Genomic DNA, 17,084 nt, shown 5'->3' on the forward strand with positions numbered 1-17,084 from the left:
GCTTTTTAAAGATCTGTCCCAGGAGCAGGCTAAATGAATGCTCTGGCCTGAGATTGCTGAATGTTTTATTGAGTCACTGCTTCACGCCCACCTCTTCCTGTCTTGTAACAGTTTGCAGTTTTGACTATCTGACGTGACTAACCGTTGCAAATCTAACTGATTACAACTGTCAGTGAGTCTGGGTAACAGAGTCTGGTATCTTCTTCTGGAGAAAGCAAACATCCAAATCTGCTCCTAAACTCCCCCCCCATCACCCCCCCCCACCCCGCGCCGTCTTCCCCCCAACCTCTGTTCATCACCTTTAGTTCATTAATTTGAAACATCAGATGTAATATTTCGATGAAGTACACCCTCCTCTAAAAGCAAGTATTCATATTTACATTGGGAGGTGTCATGTATATTTAGCCAAAAATAAGTCACTGTCAGGGAGTCATTTCAAGATTGCTGCTGAGTGAGGATGTATGTTAAGGAAGGGGTGGGCAGGGAGGAAAAAAACTTTGTTCCAGTAATGATGAAATCATCATACCACAGGCACATTAAGGCCAGGACGGGAGACACTGGCTCCTGTTAAAATGATTCCCATAAGAACCTTCCTCTTTCATCTTCTCACTGTAGTGCAGTTAAGCAAATGAAATGCTAAAGCCATGTGAAGTCAATAGCATAATCAACAGTGATTTACTATTGTTCTCTCACGGGGTCATGACCTAATCCTAAATAAAGACTTCTAAAATTTTCTGCTTGGATGTGTTCCTGATGTTGGAGAAAACTGAAGGGAAAGAGAACCCTCTTCAAGAGGTCCAGTTTTTGTTTTCATTACGGCTCTCGCTACTGAGCCGCTGTTTGGAATTGGAGCCTCCTTGCACAGGACTGCCGTGAAGATGATGATCTTAGCACTCAGTGAGCCTGGCAACTCCCTGAGGTGGCCATCAGAGGGTTTCTCATTAGAATAAGGAGTCCTGACCCTTGTTGTTTTGTTCCCTCTTCAGCGATGCTTAAATGCAGTTTGGACATCTGTACTGCTATTTTTGTCATCAGTACTGTCTTTTTATATTCACTGTTGATTTTCCCCTTTTCTATCTGCAGGCAAGAGTTTCACCTTGACCATAACTGTCTTCACAAATCCTCCTCAAGTCGCCACCTACCACAGAGCTATTAAAGTTACAGTGGATGGACCCCGGGAACCCAGAAGTAAGTGCTTGCCTTCCTACTGGAAATGGGAATAGAGTTTACAGAGACCCTGTGAGGAATTTATCCCAAATAAGTTAGTGCTACTTTCACATAGTTTCTTTGCCAAGTTTGCTATCTGCATATCTTTTTATGAGGGACAATTAGGAGAACTTCACAGTTAGTAGAAAATCAAATTACACTTTTCACCTTTGCCGCAAAATTGCTAAGCCCTACATAACTTTGTGACTTTCCGTCGCTGTAATTTTTTACTAAAAATTCTGTTCATCCAGTGGGCACAATAGACAAGGCAGAACAGATCCACGAGAGCTGAGGAAGAAAACAATACATTGAAAAATCCTGAGCTTAGTCAAAAAGCATTTGCGTGTGTTTCCCATGGTCTAAGAATGTGTTTTAACTTTTTACACTCAGTTCCCTTTATAAAGAGCACACCGCTTAATTACAAAGAATTTATTTGCAAAGGATAACTTGCTTGATTGTTACAACACTGTTGTTTGGTCTTGTTCTAGTAATTGCCACAGGTAGTTTCTTTAACAGAGTCAGGCCAGGTTTAAATCCACCTTGATTTATTTGTCTCCTGAGACATCTAGAAGGTTGAACCAGCATCATTTGAAGGCAGTGCACACAATCCATTTGGGCTAATATCATTTTCCTCCTAAACCTAAATTAAAACAGGTTTGCCTTCCCTGCCCCGCCCCCATAACTAATTTGAACATACTCACCAGAGCAGTATTTAAATATATTTAAGGATTAAAGACTATTTGATATATACAACATTAAAAATTCTATGCCAATGGAAGCATCATACAGAACTCTGCCTTTGATGAGTGAATTCATTGGAGGCCTAGCCATTGTGTTTGGAGAGTTTAATTTGGTTTGTGGTGGAGGGACAGCTGGCAGAAATATTTGTTATATAACAATACACCTACCTAGGCAGTGAGAATGGCATAGCTCTTCTTCCCCTAAAACCGAGAGCAAAGGGCTGGTGAAGTTTTGCCTCTACCCCTGGCAGCCTGTCCTTGAGCGGTGGGAACACGTGTTGCCTTCCGCTCCTCTGGCCGCTGTTTCATCTCACGAAGGCTGACTGCTTGCCTGAACTAGGGAGGTTTCCTGCCTCAAAAACCAGTCTTTGAGGTTTTTCTTTTCTCCGCCTTTCATGTGTACGGCGTTCTTCTAGATTTTCCAACGTTGGGAGTGCTGGGCCTGTCTGCTCAGTTTGAGAATGTCCCGTTAGGCTGTGGCCACACACACGTCTCTGGTCGCCCCAAGTCTCTGGTTGTCAGACTCTGCAAGTCTCTGGTCATGCAGTGCAGGTGAATCGATCAGCGCAGGGCCGTCTGGCCTGGTTTGGGGTTTTGTCTGACTTTTCTGGACTGCCATCCATCTGGGACGATGCCTTAGGATGGAAGACATCTTCTAGCATTTAATCTAATTAGCCCCTGCGTTCCTGGAAAGGCAGGGACATCCCTCTTAGTAATGCATAAAGCAGGATGGTAGTCTTTTAACATTTAACACGACTAATACTTGTCTTGTAAAGATGTTTCCTGCTGATCTCAGCTGCTTTTCTCAGTTCTTGGAAAAACCATCATTGTGTGTGTGTATATGTTTGTGTGCGTGTGTGTGTCCAGATGTTCACGGGTTGGTGCTCAGAGTTGATGGTTGGGAGAGGAAGCGGGGAAAGGTGGGTGCTGCCTCATTCTGAAAGCGGTGACAAAAGGGAGGAACAATAGCTCTGGGAAAGTCACTTCTCTTTCAAGCGAGGGTAGTATTACCTCATTCCCAAGAGGTTGTTGGAAGAATTAATAGTTGCTAGGTTCACTGCCCTGTGAAGGCAGAGAAGTGCTCTGAAAGCAATGAGGGTTACGGGTGGAGGGGGCGGCTGGTACTTGTGTGACCTGGGTGCTGCTGAGGGTGGGAGGGGGAAGCAGATACAGAAGTCGAGTGGCAGACCACCACCCTAGGTCAGCCTGAGTAACATTGCTCATGATCCAGAAATATCTGTGGAAATGTGATGTCATTTGTCTGACGTCACGAGGTGACTGGTCAAACTCAGTGTCTGGATGTAACGAAGGGTCTGGTATCAGTAACATTTTAATCCTACAACCTGGGTTCTCTGTACTGGATTATTTCCTTCTGCCCTGCTCTTGGCCATCTGGGCACTGAATGTTTGTAAGTATAGCTCTCATCTCAATATTGTTCTTTAATTTTGAGACTCCCAGGTGTGGAAAATGCCCAGGATTTTCAACTTCCTTCAACTGTGAGTATGATAGGATTTTGACTGTTTTTCGTGTATGTGATGGTAAATGGAGAATCCTCTAGAACATGGGTTGGCAAACTTTTTCTATAAAGTGCCAGATAGTAAATGATTTCAACCCTTTGGGCCATACGATCTCTGTCACAGGTACTCAGCTCTGCCAATGTAACTCAAAAGCAGCCTTCGGGCTTCCCTGGTGGCGCAGTGGTTGAGAGTCCGCCTGCCGATGCAGGGGACACGGGTTTGTGCCCCGGTCCGGGAAGATCCCACATGCCGCGGAGCGGCTGGACCCGTGAGCCATGGCCGCTGAGCCTGTGCATCCGGGGCCTGTGCTCTGCAACGGGAGAGGCCACAACAGTAAGAGGCCCACGTACCGCAGGAAAAAAAAAAAAAAAAGCAGCCTTCACCAATACATAAATGGATGGTTATGGCTGTGTTTCAATAAAACTTTACTTACAAAAACAGGTGGTGGGTGAGATTTGACACACAAGTTGTGGTTTGCCAATCACTGCTCTAGACTTCAAAGTGGCTTATTTTTTCGACCGTTAACAGAGAAGGACTTCAGAAAAAGGCTTTCCTCAGGGGAGAAAAAAAGACAATGAATGCAATTGTTTTAGCATCTTCTCCCACAAAATTTTAATTCTTTAAGTAGTGGTTGTCATCGAAAGAATGTACACCTGTTTATTGCTGCAGTGATTTGAAGGGGTTGAGTGTTTCGTGCTCTTGATTTCTGTTAATGGAATTTCAGCCCTTCTTTGGAAGACCATAGTATATATTGAACAGGCTACTTCTGGTAGATGAGCTGTTTGAACAAGGACAAGTTGTGCGTTAAGTGGTTGGGTCTTTACTCAGCAATAACATAGTGATTAAGGGTGTGGGCTCTTGTGTCAGGCTGTCTGGACTGAAAGCCCAGCTTCGCTGTTTACCAGTTGTGTGGTGGTAGGCAAGTTACCTAAGTTCTCTTTGCTTCAGTTTCCTCTGTTAAAGTGAGAATAATCATAATAGTGAGAAGAAGAATAATAGTATCTTTCTCGTCAGTTGCTGCAGAGATGTTCAGTGATGTCATGTATGTAAAATGCACAGCCCAGTGACTATCGTGTAGTAAGTGCTAATTAAGCATGAGCTGTTATTACATCAATTTCAGTGTCAGAAGTTTGCTGTAGTTTTGCTTAGCGTACGCTTCCAGGAAATAGATACCATCTAGATTCTGTTCTCTAGGGGAACATTTTTTTTTCTTGCGGATGGCTTTACTAATTTCTGCTCATCAGTAAATAACACTAATAAGTGCCATAAATTGTGCTTGAGCAGGTATTCGTGCTGCCTGAGGACAGCTGTACAGAACTGATGATAAACAATTTATTTGCAGCAAAGTCCACGAGAGGATGCTCTGGCACTAGTACCCCTCCTCGGAGGCCCTGCTTGTCAGCACATCTGCCAAGACTTGCTTTTCACTCAAAAATCAGAAAGGTTTCATCCTTCTATGTTTTCTGTCTCTGGCAGCTGAACTGGTGCTGTCACATCACAAACAACTCCTTTTCTTAATACACACATCTGGAGTTGGCAGTTGGACTAACTTCATAAGAGCACATGATCATCACTCATTACAAGATTAAAAAGTACCCCATGGCATCATTGATGTTTTTTAACTTTGATCTTTTGCAGTTGTGATTCATCTCAGTTATAAAACTTCCCTTTAAAGGAACATAGCCGATGACTTATTAGAACCTTCATCTTAAGTAGCGTAAACATGAGAAGGTGCACATCTTTACAAAATGCCATTGATTTTCTTTGCCAGCTTATCATTTTAAGACATGACATCATACTTAAGATCCCAAATTTGTAAGTCTTGTGTTTAGGCAAGGCGTTTTGACCTCCTGTTGGCAAGTTAGCTCTGAAGAGGTACTGCCGTATGTTCGCCAGCAGAAGTCAGTGGAGCGCAGCGGCAACAGTAATGCGTTTGGATACCTCTTTTAAGCATCAGTTTCTATTAGGATCCTTTGTTCCTTGTATGCACTTGGTTCCAGCTGCAGTCTGATTGAAAGAATGTCTCCAGGAAGGTGAAATCTTGCTCAGCAGTGTCATGTTCTATTGCAGTGGTTCTGAGTTAGGGAAGAGGACTGATGGGAAGGGTATTATTGGCTGTGCAGAGGATGGAAAAAGTAAATCACCTTACACCGTCAGAAGCCTTTTCATTCTCTTGCTGCTTTGTCAGTTATCTATTGCTAAATAACAAACCATCCCCAAACATAATGGTTCTTACTTTTTTTTTTTGTCTGCACCATGCCGCCTGTGGGGTCTTAGTTCCCTGACCAGGGATCGAACCTGGGCCCTCGGCAGTGAAAGCACGGAGTCCTAACCACTGGACCGCCAGGGAAGTCCCCATAATGGCTTAAAACAGCAACCAGTTTATTATTTCTCACGACTCTATGGGTTGACTGGGGTTCATCTGGATGGGTTTTCTGTGGTCTTGTTTGGCATCTTTCTTGTGTCTGCAGTAACATGGTGGCTAGTGCTGGAACGTGCATGATGGCCTCATTGCTATGTCTGGTGCCTTGGTGGGATGGCTGGAAGGTTGGGCCTGGTGGAATAAGGGGACAGCTGGGCCTTTCTCTCTCTCCTGTAGTCCCAGAGCCTCGCCCTCTCCATGCGGCTTCTCTAGCAGAGTCTGACTTCCTATATGGCAGCTCAGGTCTCCCTCAGGTGCAAAAGTGTGAGCTTTCAGGTCTTCGTAAGGCTTCTTAAGGCTCAGAACTACTATGGAGTTACTTCCTCCACATTTTGTTGGTTAAAGCAACATACAGGTGCAGCCTAGCCTCAAGGTGGGGTGGGTAACTCCACAAGGATATTAATGATGGGGGCAGTGGTTCACTGGACCACCAATATCACCAACTTCCATCAGTGCTTAGATGGGAAATGTCATTGTTGCAACAGGAGAAATAACTTTTTGAGGTACCATCTCCTGAAAAGATCTCTTGACTTTTTTGGGTTTTTTGTTTGTTTGTTTGTTTCTTTTGTCTTTTGCGGCACACGGGCCTCCCACCGCTGTGGCCTCTCCCGCTGCGGAGCACAGGCTCCGGATGCGCAGGCTCAGTGGCCATGGCTCACAGGCCCAGCCGCTGTGCGGCACGTGGGATCCTCCCGAACCAGGGCGCGAACCCTTGTCCCCTGCGTCGGCAGGTGGACTCTCAACCACTGCGCCATCAGGGAAGCCCGATCTCTTGACTTTTTAATCTGGGAGACATTTAAAGTTCTACAAGGTGACTCCAAGTTTCAGTGATAGTAGCTTCACTCTGAATTGGACCAGTTTGGTAATTACCAGATGAATTAAGGGTGGGTGTCACCTTGTGGTGCTTGGTATTAACAGGTCAGTAGCAAGCCAAGCCAGATCAATACTCTTATTTGAGAAGAACATTAGATCTTTGACCATAAAGAGGTTATTAGCCTTGCTTGGCAACACGGCAAGTCTGTAGCCAAAGTGTCTTATGACTCTTCAAATAAGCAAGCCTGGAGGCTTTGTATTCCACATCACCCAGCACTGAAAAGTCTCACTTGCCAGCACACCTGCAAACCTGATACCTAACACACATGGATGGGTTTCTAATAGCTTTTGTGTGTTGTGCCCCAGGGAAGTAAATCATAGTTAATAGTTTCTCTCAGGGAGAGGCCAGAGCCATCACCTGTGTCCTTACTGCTGGGACACTCCCGGTCACTGCTGGCCAGCTACCTGTCCTGACCTGGTGGGCGAAGGGGGAAGCCCCACCTTTTCTTTCCCACCATCCGGCTCCCTTCCTGTAGGCTTGGAGCGAATGGCTGCAGCAGTGCTCTGCTTGGCTCCGCTTGTGATTTCAGTAGGGCTGGGGCTTAGGTGAGTGAGAGCTTCTCTGGACGTGCAGGGTGTATGTGTGTTTCTAGAGCTGCGTCAGCACCCTGCTTCACCCAGCTTGTCAGGCTTGTGTCCTGCAGCCAAACTGTTTTCTTTTCCCCGCTTGTTCCTTCTCACCTGTGTCCAGTTCATCAGCACATTTTTAATTCTTTAGAGAACGTTTTATTTTTCCATCTTCTTGGGCACTTCCAGGTGCAGACATTTTACCTTATAAACTGAAGGTAACAGATGTAATCAAAACAGAGTGGTCTGGGCACAGAATCGTCTCATTTTTCTCCTGTGCTGTTTCACCCAGTTCTGAGACTGGATCACCTCCAGTCCCATGAAGGGTGGCGAGAATGGCGAGCCTGGCATTTTCTCTGCCTGATTGCCGATGGTGTCAGCGGCAGCTGGCTTTTATCCTCCACTACTCTTCATCCCAGTTGGGTGAAGGAATAGACTTTTGATGATGGCTGGCCCATGACCTTTCCTTATTTATCCATGGTGGATGCTGATATAAAGCTTGGTCACCTGTGAAAGAAAATGGGGGCATGTAAAGTGTGTTGGATGGAGGGACAGCGGAATTGTTTTAAAGCTATTTGATACATCTGGACACAGTTCTTGCGTTCACATCCTTGCTGTCTGTGGAGACAATTTGAGATACCCTTGCTATTGCTAAGCCTTGTAACATATTCCTGAGGCCACAGACCTGAATTTTAGTCTTTGGTGGAAAGTATTAGTAGAAAAGCCTTTAACTCTTTTAACAGGGAAACAATTTTTTTTTTTTTTTTCCGGTACGCGGGCCTCTCACTGTTGTGGCCTCTCCCATTGCGGAGCACAGGCTCCGGACGTGCAGGCTCAGCGGCCATGGCTCACGGGCCCAGCCGCTCTGCAGCATGTGGGATCTTCCCAGACCGGGGCTCGAACCCGTGTCCCCTGCATCGGCAGGTGGACTCTCAACCACTGCACCACCAGGGAAGCCCCAATTTTTTTTTTTAATGAAAGATTCTTTAAATTCTATAGTGCTTTACAGTTTTCAAAAGTTTCACACACATGATTTCATATAATCCCATAATAACCCTTTTCTTTTTCCCCTACCCCTATATTGTCCCGCCCCTCTTCCCTTTTCCCACCGGTAACCATTAGTTTGTCTTGTATATCTGTGAGTCGGCTTCTTTCTTGTTTTATTCACTAGTTTGTTGTATTTTTTAGATTCCACATATAAGTGATATCATACAGTATTTGTCTTTCTCTGTCTGACTTATTTCATTTTGCATAATGCCCTCCAAGTTCATCCATGTTGCTGCAAAAAAGCCCTTCACTTCTTGACTTGCAGACTTCCAGTGGTTCTTCCCTGTCTCTGAAGTGCCCAAGGAATGGACATGATGGGTACATGTCATGTTTGATATTTACAAGTCAGCAAACACAAGCAGCAGTTTGATGGTCATAAATATTCATCCTTTAGTCACTAGTATACAAAACATCGTTGAACATTTTTTTAAAAATAAATTTATTTATTTATTTATTTATTTTTGGCTGTGTTGGATCTTTGTTGCTGCATGCGGGCTTTCTCTGGTTGCATCGAGCGGGGGCTACTCTTCCTTGGGGTGCGTGGGCTTCTCGCTGCAGTGGCTTCTCTTGTTGTGGAGCACGGGCTCTAGGTGCACGGGCTTCAGTAGTTGTGGCATGCGGGTTCAGTAGTTGTGGCTCGTGGGCTCTAGAGCACAGGCTCAGTAGTTGTGGCGCACGGGCTTAGTTGCTCCGCGGCCTGTGGGAATCTTCCTGGACCAGGGCTCGAACCCATGTCCCCTGCATTGGCAGGTGGATTCTTAACCACTGCGCCACCAGGGAAGTCTTGTTGAACATCTTTGACTTAAGAGAATAATCACAGTTTTAAAAAACTGTTCCCTTTCCCCCTTTCCTTAAGGAGGGTGGTGAGGGAGAGTCAGAAGCGCTGGTGGAGGTTAAGTCTGGTGGTTGGTGGAATGTATTCTTGAGAAGAGCCTTTTTAAATCTCTTTCAGTACTATTTTTTTCTGTTGACTGACTGTCAGGGGCTGGGAAGATGGCCAAGAAGGAAATGACACATCGAGAGGCATTTTGGGTTGTGCAACATTCTGTGGAACTGATGCAAGGCTATATGGCCTGTTTACACATTCCTTTGCTCGCAGACGGCATGGCAGTAATTGAATTCAGCAGCACATGGCATGCTGCAGCAAGGAGCCGGGCCTTCACATCCTTTCATGGCAAATTGTCGCAGCCGTTAAAACATGCTCGTGTCCCTCCTTTGCACTCTCCCCTGGCTTCCCAGTTCCAAAAGTGCTTTCTCAGTGTATCGGACGTGTGTTCACAAGGAGTGTGGCTTTCCCAGTAAGAACACCTTGTCCACAGACACAGTTCCAGTTGATATATTTACTTGTAACTAAATATAGCATGGCAGGTTTTCAAGCAATATATGCTCTCAAAACACACACAGACTGGTTCCAAGTGTGTCACCGGTTTATAGCTCACTGTAAGTCAGAAATCATTCATTCTTAAAACAGTGTTAGGGACTTGAGAGAGAGGACAAAATTTTTTGGCTTTATTTATTTTATAAAAGATGAATTTTCCTTCCCAAGAGAGAGAATTCCCAGTAGATCACAGAACTACCTTACTTCTATTTTGTTTGTACTCTAGCATTTGCTTCAGGAAGGGATGGACCAGAGGAGAATGGGAAATACTTAAAAATAACAGAGAAAAAAGATATGTTATGTTGCTCTTCATATTCATACTTGTCCCTACCTCGCATGTTATAGCCCAACTTTATGGTGTCAACTAAAGCCTATCTTTCGTCTTCACATAAAATCTCGGCAGTTTTTATTTAGGCAGGCATGGAAAATAATTGCTCACGTTTTTCGAGAAACTCTTGGAAATTAAGGGAGTTCATAAAAAAGCACGTAAATTGAAAATATTAATTCAAGGTCATATGCAGGAGACTGTATTTGGGATGTGGTACTTACGTAGCAAAGGAAGGGCTCCCCGTTCCCCTCCAAATTTCTCTGCTGCTATGCGCTGGCAGTGAGACTCTTTGCTAGCAGACAGAAGGACTTCATTAAAATTCAGGATTACGGCTTATATCCAGACACCTCTGAGAAAGGTAACTCAGACTTAAATTTGTATTAAGAGAGAAAACAAGTCATCTTGAATCCTTTATTGGCAGCGGTCTTGGGGAGATAAAGGGAGAGTTATCAGCCAAGTCCTGTGTACTAGAAGTAAACAGAGAGTCAGGTGGGCAGGCAGGGCCTTGGCCAGCCTTGAAGGCAGTCATTGCCAAGTTCAAGTGTTGCAATTTTGCTGCAGGTCAGCTGTTGCAGTGTGGATTCCTGATGCTTTTCAGGTCTGGTGTATTACTAAGAGTGCAGGATTTTATAATTTCAAGCTGTGAGTTTGGGTTTTTATATTTCCATATTTCCCCCTTTTGCAAACATTTCCCTTTAATAAGAGTATTTCTCATCTAGTTTTGTTCTAGATATGTGCCGGCTTTTTTCCTCTCCTGGTTTGCAAATTATCATTCAATTTCTTTCTTTTCTTTTAGTAATTATCATTACTATTCTAAAGTGTATATCTGTCTTAATAAAACTCACCTGTCTATCTCTGTCTACCTCTTGGATAATAGAAGAACCTTAGCATACTTTTAACTGCAGTCACTCTCTCTCTCTCTCTCTCTTTTTTGGAGTCAGAGAGATCTTGTTTTATTTTTCTCCCTTTTTAATTGAAGTATAGTTGATTTACAGTGTTTCTGGTGTACAGCAAAGTGATTCAGTTATGTATATATATATTCTTTTTCAGATTCTTTTCCATTACAGGTTACTGCAAGATATTGAGTATAGTTCCCTGTGCTATACAGTGGGTCCTTGTTGTGTAATCTATTTTATATACAGTGGTGTGTATTAGTTAATCCCAAACTCCTAATTTATCCCCCCCTTTCCCCTTTGGTAACTGTAAGTTTGACTCTGTCTCTCCTAATGTCGCTGTCTGATTCTTTTTCCCTGTGGCCACGCGGCGTGGCATGCGAGATCCTAGTTCTCCAACCAAAGATCAAACCTGTGCCCCCTGCAGTGGAAGCGTGGAGTCTTAACCACTGGACCACCAGGGAAGTCCCTGTCTGATTTTTTTTTTTTTTTTGTGGTACGCGGGCCTCTCACTGTTGTGGCCTCTCCCATTGCGGAGCACAGGCTCCGGACGCGCAGGCTCAGCGGCCATGGCTCACGGGCCCAGCCGCTCCGCGGCATGTGGGATCCTCCCGGACCGGGGCACGACCCCGCGTCCCCTGCATCGGCAGGCGGACTCTCAACCACTGCGCCACCAGGGAAGCCCCCTGTCTGATATTTTTATCTGTTTTATGCTCCCCGAATTAGTCATCATCAGTATTTAAATTGTTTATTTCATATTTACCTGTATGTTTATCGATTTATTCGCTCACTATTCCTTCTGGCACCTCAGTTCTTCCTTCTGGATTCAGTTTTCTTTATGTAGGTCCTTTGGTAGCTCCTTCAGCGAGAACCTGTTTGTCGTAAACTCCGTTTTTTTTTCCTGAAAACGTTAGCAGTTGTGGCTGCTGGCTGCCAGCGTGACATGGTGTGAGAGGCACCCTACAGGGAGTCTGGGAGCCACACTCCTAGCCATTCTCTAGGCTGAGACTTTCAGGCCATTATGATCAGGTTAGTGGAGTAGTAGTTAAAGGAATGGAATCCAGGACAGGTATGCTTTCATGAACGATGGATGAAGGGAAATAGGGGCTCTGAAAAGTCCAGAGCCAGTGGGTGGAGAGGTGGTGGGAGGGAATGTTCCCACAGACAGAGTCAATGGAGGGGACATTTAGGGAGAGGAAATTCAACCCCCAACTTCACTGTTTTGCCTTCGGCAGGGCCCGTGGTGCTCTGGAACTTTCTATCCAAATTTATGGTAAAGAACTCCATCACTGCACTTGACTCTCTGAGGTCATCTGGCTGCTGCTCATTGAACAACCAGAGCGGCACTTCTTAGATGTTGTGTCCACACGTCTTCTGTCATTTTAGTGAGAGTACAGGACTCAGAGCCAAAAGATGCTTCATTTAGCGAAAGAAGGTCCATGAGTCACTGAATGAAGCAGGGGGAGAAAACAGATGTGTGGACTAGAGGAGCATGGTTCAGGAGAACCAGGGCCATGGTCTTGGGTAGTACTGTCTGTAAGCAAAGTAGATGGGGTGACTTCAGTGTTGGCTCTGTGCACGCCTCCTTGGAGTTATGCAGGAAGTGGCTGGTGGGAAGAGGTCAGCTGACTCTCAAGCAAGCTGGTACTTTCCACCTTTTCATGGCTCCTCGGACTGTATATGCACCCTGTGTGACGTGCATCTTCTCATTCTTTACCTTCTTGACACTAATTTTCACGAGCTACAACTTGGGTGAAAATGCCAGTATGTATTTTGCTGGGCAAAACTCAGGGTGATTTAACCTGGGCTCTATGCCTCCTTAGGGTTGGTCCTGGAAATTATTCGTAGAAAAATATGGGCCCTTCAGAGAGATTATGAAGGTGCTGAAACACTGTTATACCAGAAGTGAGGAGAAATATAGATGTGTTTAAAAAAAAAAGGCTGATTGTGAAGTCTGGGTTACTAATTCTAGAGCTTTGGTTTCTGTTTCACCTCCTTGCCATTCACTCTATTCTACAAAAACAAGTTACAATTTTTTTTGGACCATGAGGGCTATTTTAGAGCAGTTTAACGGGGATTTCATCTGTATTGGTAGTTTGTGTTGAAGATGTGGGTTCAGCTGTGGTTGAGGGAATTGGAGGACCTGGAAAGTCCTCTTCTGAGACCTCAATGCCATCTTAGTGACACTGAGCAAATCGCTACACTTCTCTCCAGTTCAATTTCTTCATCCTTTTAGTGGAAATAGACATGAAGACAACTTCAGAATATCTGGGAGTAACTCCTAAGGAATGATCATAAAGTACTTGGCACACATGAAGGGCAACTTAAGTACCAAATAGTAATTATGTAGCGCCTTCCTGCCAAGGAGTTCCAAAGGCTTAGACTGTTACCTCACTGATTCTCTTTACATCCCTTTGAGGGATGCATTATGCATTTTATGGGTGGGTAAACTGAGGCATGGGCACTTGAAAACTCATTTGCTGCATGTTGGTCTGCAAGTCAGCAGATGATTTATGGAGGTGGGCAAGGAGCCCAGGTCTCTTCCTGTTCAGTTATTCACTGCTCGGACTCCCTGCTGCTTCGTCATTAAAGTTGTGGGAGCTCCTGGTATCGTGCCCAGGGTATTCTTGGTTGATGTTATGAAGTAGTATTACCTGAGAGGCAAGCCTGGTGATGTGGTAGCCTTGCTGTATAGGAAACAAGTCCCAAGGTATAAGGCCTCACACACAGAAGACATATATATATATATATATATAGGTAAATGTGTGTGTGTGTGTGTGTGTGTGTGTGTGAATATCTATATGTTTGTTGAATGAGTCTTGAATTCATTAAGATGAAAGTTGAACAGAGCTGAAAACACCGAATTTTGTGTGACGAACACAAGTTTTGTAAGTTAACCCTCAGTAGAATCTCACTTTGAATACCATTGAAATAAAGCTGGTTAACCTTAAAAAAAAAATCACTCAAGTAGAAAATGCAGACAAGTACATGGTGGAAAAACTAGAGAATAAAAATTAATCAAAAGAAGAAAATTTTAAAAAGGTCCATAATCGCATCTCCGAAGATTTCCACTGCCAGTGATACATCCTGGATATTAATAAATAATATTCATTACTCATTAAATTATCATAGAAATTAAATGCCGGCTCTTCTGTGAAGGACTCAGCCATGAGGACATAGCATCAGCAAGATGATGGGAATGCTACAAGAGGCGTGACTATGTTGAAGCCGAAAGGAGAGAGAATAACTGGACACGAGATTAATTGTTTTAAGGAGCAGAAGCAAGACGATGGGACCGACCAGTTTCCAGTTAACCTTGGAAGAGGCAGCAGATGTCTCTGTGATGGGGGGCGGGGTAGGGCAGGGCGTGGCCCTGGCCATGTCTGAATGATTAAACCAGACGGATCTGGGTGGGATCCCTCCCTCCCTCCCACCCTCCCACCACCCTGTCCCACTGCTAAAAATACCACTCCCCCAGGGGCTTCCCTGGTGGCGCAGTGGTTGAGAGTCCGCCTGCCGATGCAGGGTACACGGGTTCGTGCCCTGGTCCGGGAAGATCCCACATGCCGCGGAGCGGCTGGGCCCGTGAGCCATGGCCACTGAGCCTGCGCGTCCGGAGCCTGTGCTCTGCAGCGGGAGAGGCCACAGCAGTGAGAGGCCCGTGTACCGCAAAAAAAAAAAAAATACCACCCCCCAAAATACCAACCCCATTTGTAGTAGCTGACAGAGCCCTTTATAAGACAGTTAGAGATGTTTTTTCCCTTCCAGTTTTATTGAGATATCACGGACTCATAGCACTGAATGTGTTTAAGGTGTACAGCATAATGGTTTGGCTTACCTACATCATGAAATGATCACCGCAGGAAGTTTAGGCAACATCCATCATCTCCTATAGGTACAACATTAAAGAAATAGGAAACATATTTTTTCCTTGTGATGAGAACTCTTAGGATTTACTCTTAACCGCTTTCATATATCATAGACAGCAGTGTTAATTAGATCACTCATGTTGTACATGACATCCCTAGTACTTACTTATCTTGTAACCAGAAGTCTCTACCTTTTGATGGCCTTCATCCCATTCCCCCTCCCCCCCCCCGCCCCCTAGATATGTTTTAAAATGTAAATATTTCCAGCAGTGGAGACATTTATTCCTTCAAAAATTGAGTGTGTGCTGTTAGCCAGTGCCAGTTATACAAAGCAGAGCAGACATGACCCCGCCTTTGAGGAGCCATTCGGTGGGCAAGACAGTCAAGAAGTGGGCAAACGAACCTTTATCTATAATTGCATCTAACTGCAAGTTGTGACAAGTGTTGTAAGGGGAACTGATGTAGTAATAAAGAAGGTTGGGGCATTGGGGGACAGCTGGGAACCTATTCTAGAGTGTGAAGGGAAGGAGGTTCCATTAGAGCAGAGACCTGAGGGTGAGACAGAGCCAGCTCTAGGAAGAGTGGGGAAGAGGCTTCAAGGAGAAGGGCACGGTCAGTGTCAGAATCTAATATTTCATTCGATGGAAGAGAGGCCATAGGGGATGCCTATATGGTTGGAGAAGGTTGCAGAGAGAGTTGACTAGAATCACACACCCCAAAGCTGCCCACAGTTCTACGCACGGATGGTGTGGTGCAGTTTGAGCAGCACAGAAGGGGTCTCCACGTCCATCCTGACTGACCCCAACCTCCCTCGTGTGATTCTCACCAGAGAAGGTGCCGGAGATTCTTCTTTGAGTTAAGGCTTTGAGGACAGGACCTTCATAGATGTTATCTGCAAGGCATAGCATATTTTAAGACTTTTTTTGGTTAACAACTTGGTTTAAATAAGTGGATCAGATTAGCTAGATACTCATTGTATAACAGGATCGTTTGGGGAAAGTGGGTTGAGAAAGGCCGTGAAGAGCTCTGGTGGGGAAGAACGCATAGGAGTGAGAACACTGGTTCCCAAAGAACATGTTTTCCTTAGAGAAGGAGCCGCCGGAGTAGGTTTGTACCGAAAAGAACCCAAACAAAGCCGTAGGTTTCCTATTCGAGTACATTCTGTGGGTTGTGTGTAATGCACTAAAGGCCTGGCTTTTTATAGACAACGAGAAGCAATTCCAAAGGTGAGCTGGGTTTCAAAACATAAGAGCAATGTGGAAAACTTAAGAATGTTTAGCAAAGAGCATTGATGATGATTAAAGGATTGTAAAATTGAACCTATAAGGATAAGTTGAAAGACTTGGGATTATTTAGCCTCAAGAAGAGGAGACTAAACAATGCCTTAATAACAGACTTCAACATTGAGGAGTTGTTAAGCTGTGTGTGGCGACCAGCTGTTTTGTTTCTGGCACAGACAGGGTGGGTTTGCACTGAAGCATGATAGATGTAGGTTAGATTTAAAGAAGAACTTCTTGACTCTAAGAGTTCTTAAATAGAACGGGTGGCTGAAGGCTGAGGTTTGGACTGGAGGGCTTTTCATTCGAGTCTCTTCCGTTTTCTCGATTCTCTGTGTGTTTATGAAGTGCAACACAGTGCCACCTTTCTGCTTTTAAAATCAAAGGCACGATTTCTGTTTCCCATTATAATTCTGAAGCTCAGAGTCACAGAGGTTTATAGACATAAATGATGAGGGTAATTTGTCTTGCTTCAATGGCCATTAGAATCTTTAATTGAGAAAAAATATGACGAACAAGAGAAACGGATCTGCCACCTGGTCCAAAAAACATTGTTATTGATAATCAGAAGAGATGCATTATTAAGAACTGGGGCCGAGTGAGGGTGAGAGCGTTTTATCCTTAGAAGGACTCAGGTCTATTTGATTTGGGCATGCCATATTCAAAAGGTAAAGTTTTAGGAAGTCGATTCGTTTTTCTCTGTTCCCTCCATACTGGGAGAAATTAAAAACATTTCCAGGTGACACCAAAGTTCATATAACCTGGAGCTTGAGAGACGCCATCCAGAAATCACCCTCAAGGAATTTATCGGCACGGAGAAGGAAGGAGAGGGGAAATAGGCAGGATTTATTTCTGAAAACAAACCTTCATGCATTTAAAAGCTAGCACAGCAGGGGAGAAGTTGAGCAGAGCGAATCTGAGAAGGGCTGACGTTATCCACTGTTCCTTTCCACCATGGAGCTGGAGC

General features: G+C 44.6%; 1 protein-coding gene across 5 annotated transcripts in view; it reads left to right on the top strand.

Annotated features, from left to right (window-relative positions):
* RUNX2 (RUNX family transcription factor 2) overlaps positions 1–17,084 on the top strand; it is a 313,937-nt gene that overhangs the window by 100,863 nt on the left and 195,990 nt on the right. For all 5 annotated transcript variants that reach the window (XM_060163020.1, XM_060163021.1, XM_060163023.1 and 2 more), the window contains one exon: positions 1,084–1,188. In XM_060163020.1, coding sequence (XP_060019003.1) covers positions 1,084–1,188 — 105 coding nt within the window. The remainder of the gene's footprint in view (positions 1–1,083; positions 1,189–17,084) is intronic.

This window comes from Lagenorhynchus albirostris, chromosome 10 (assembly GCF_949774975.1).
Source record: "Lagenorhynchus albirostris chromosome 10, mLagAlb1.1, whole genome shotgun sequence".
NCBI lineage: Eukaryota > Metazoa > Chordata > Mammalia > Artiodactyla > Delphinidae > Lagenorhynchus > Lagenorhynchus albirostris.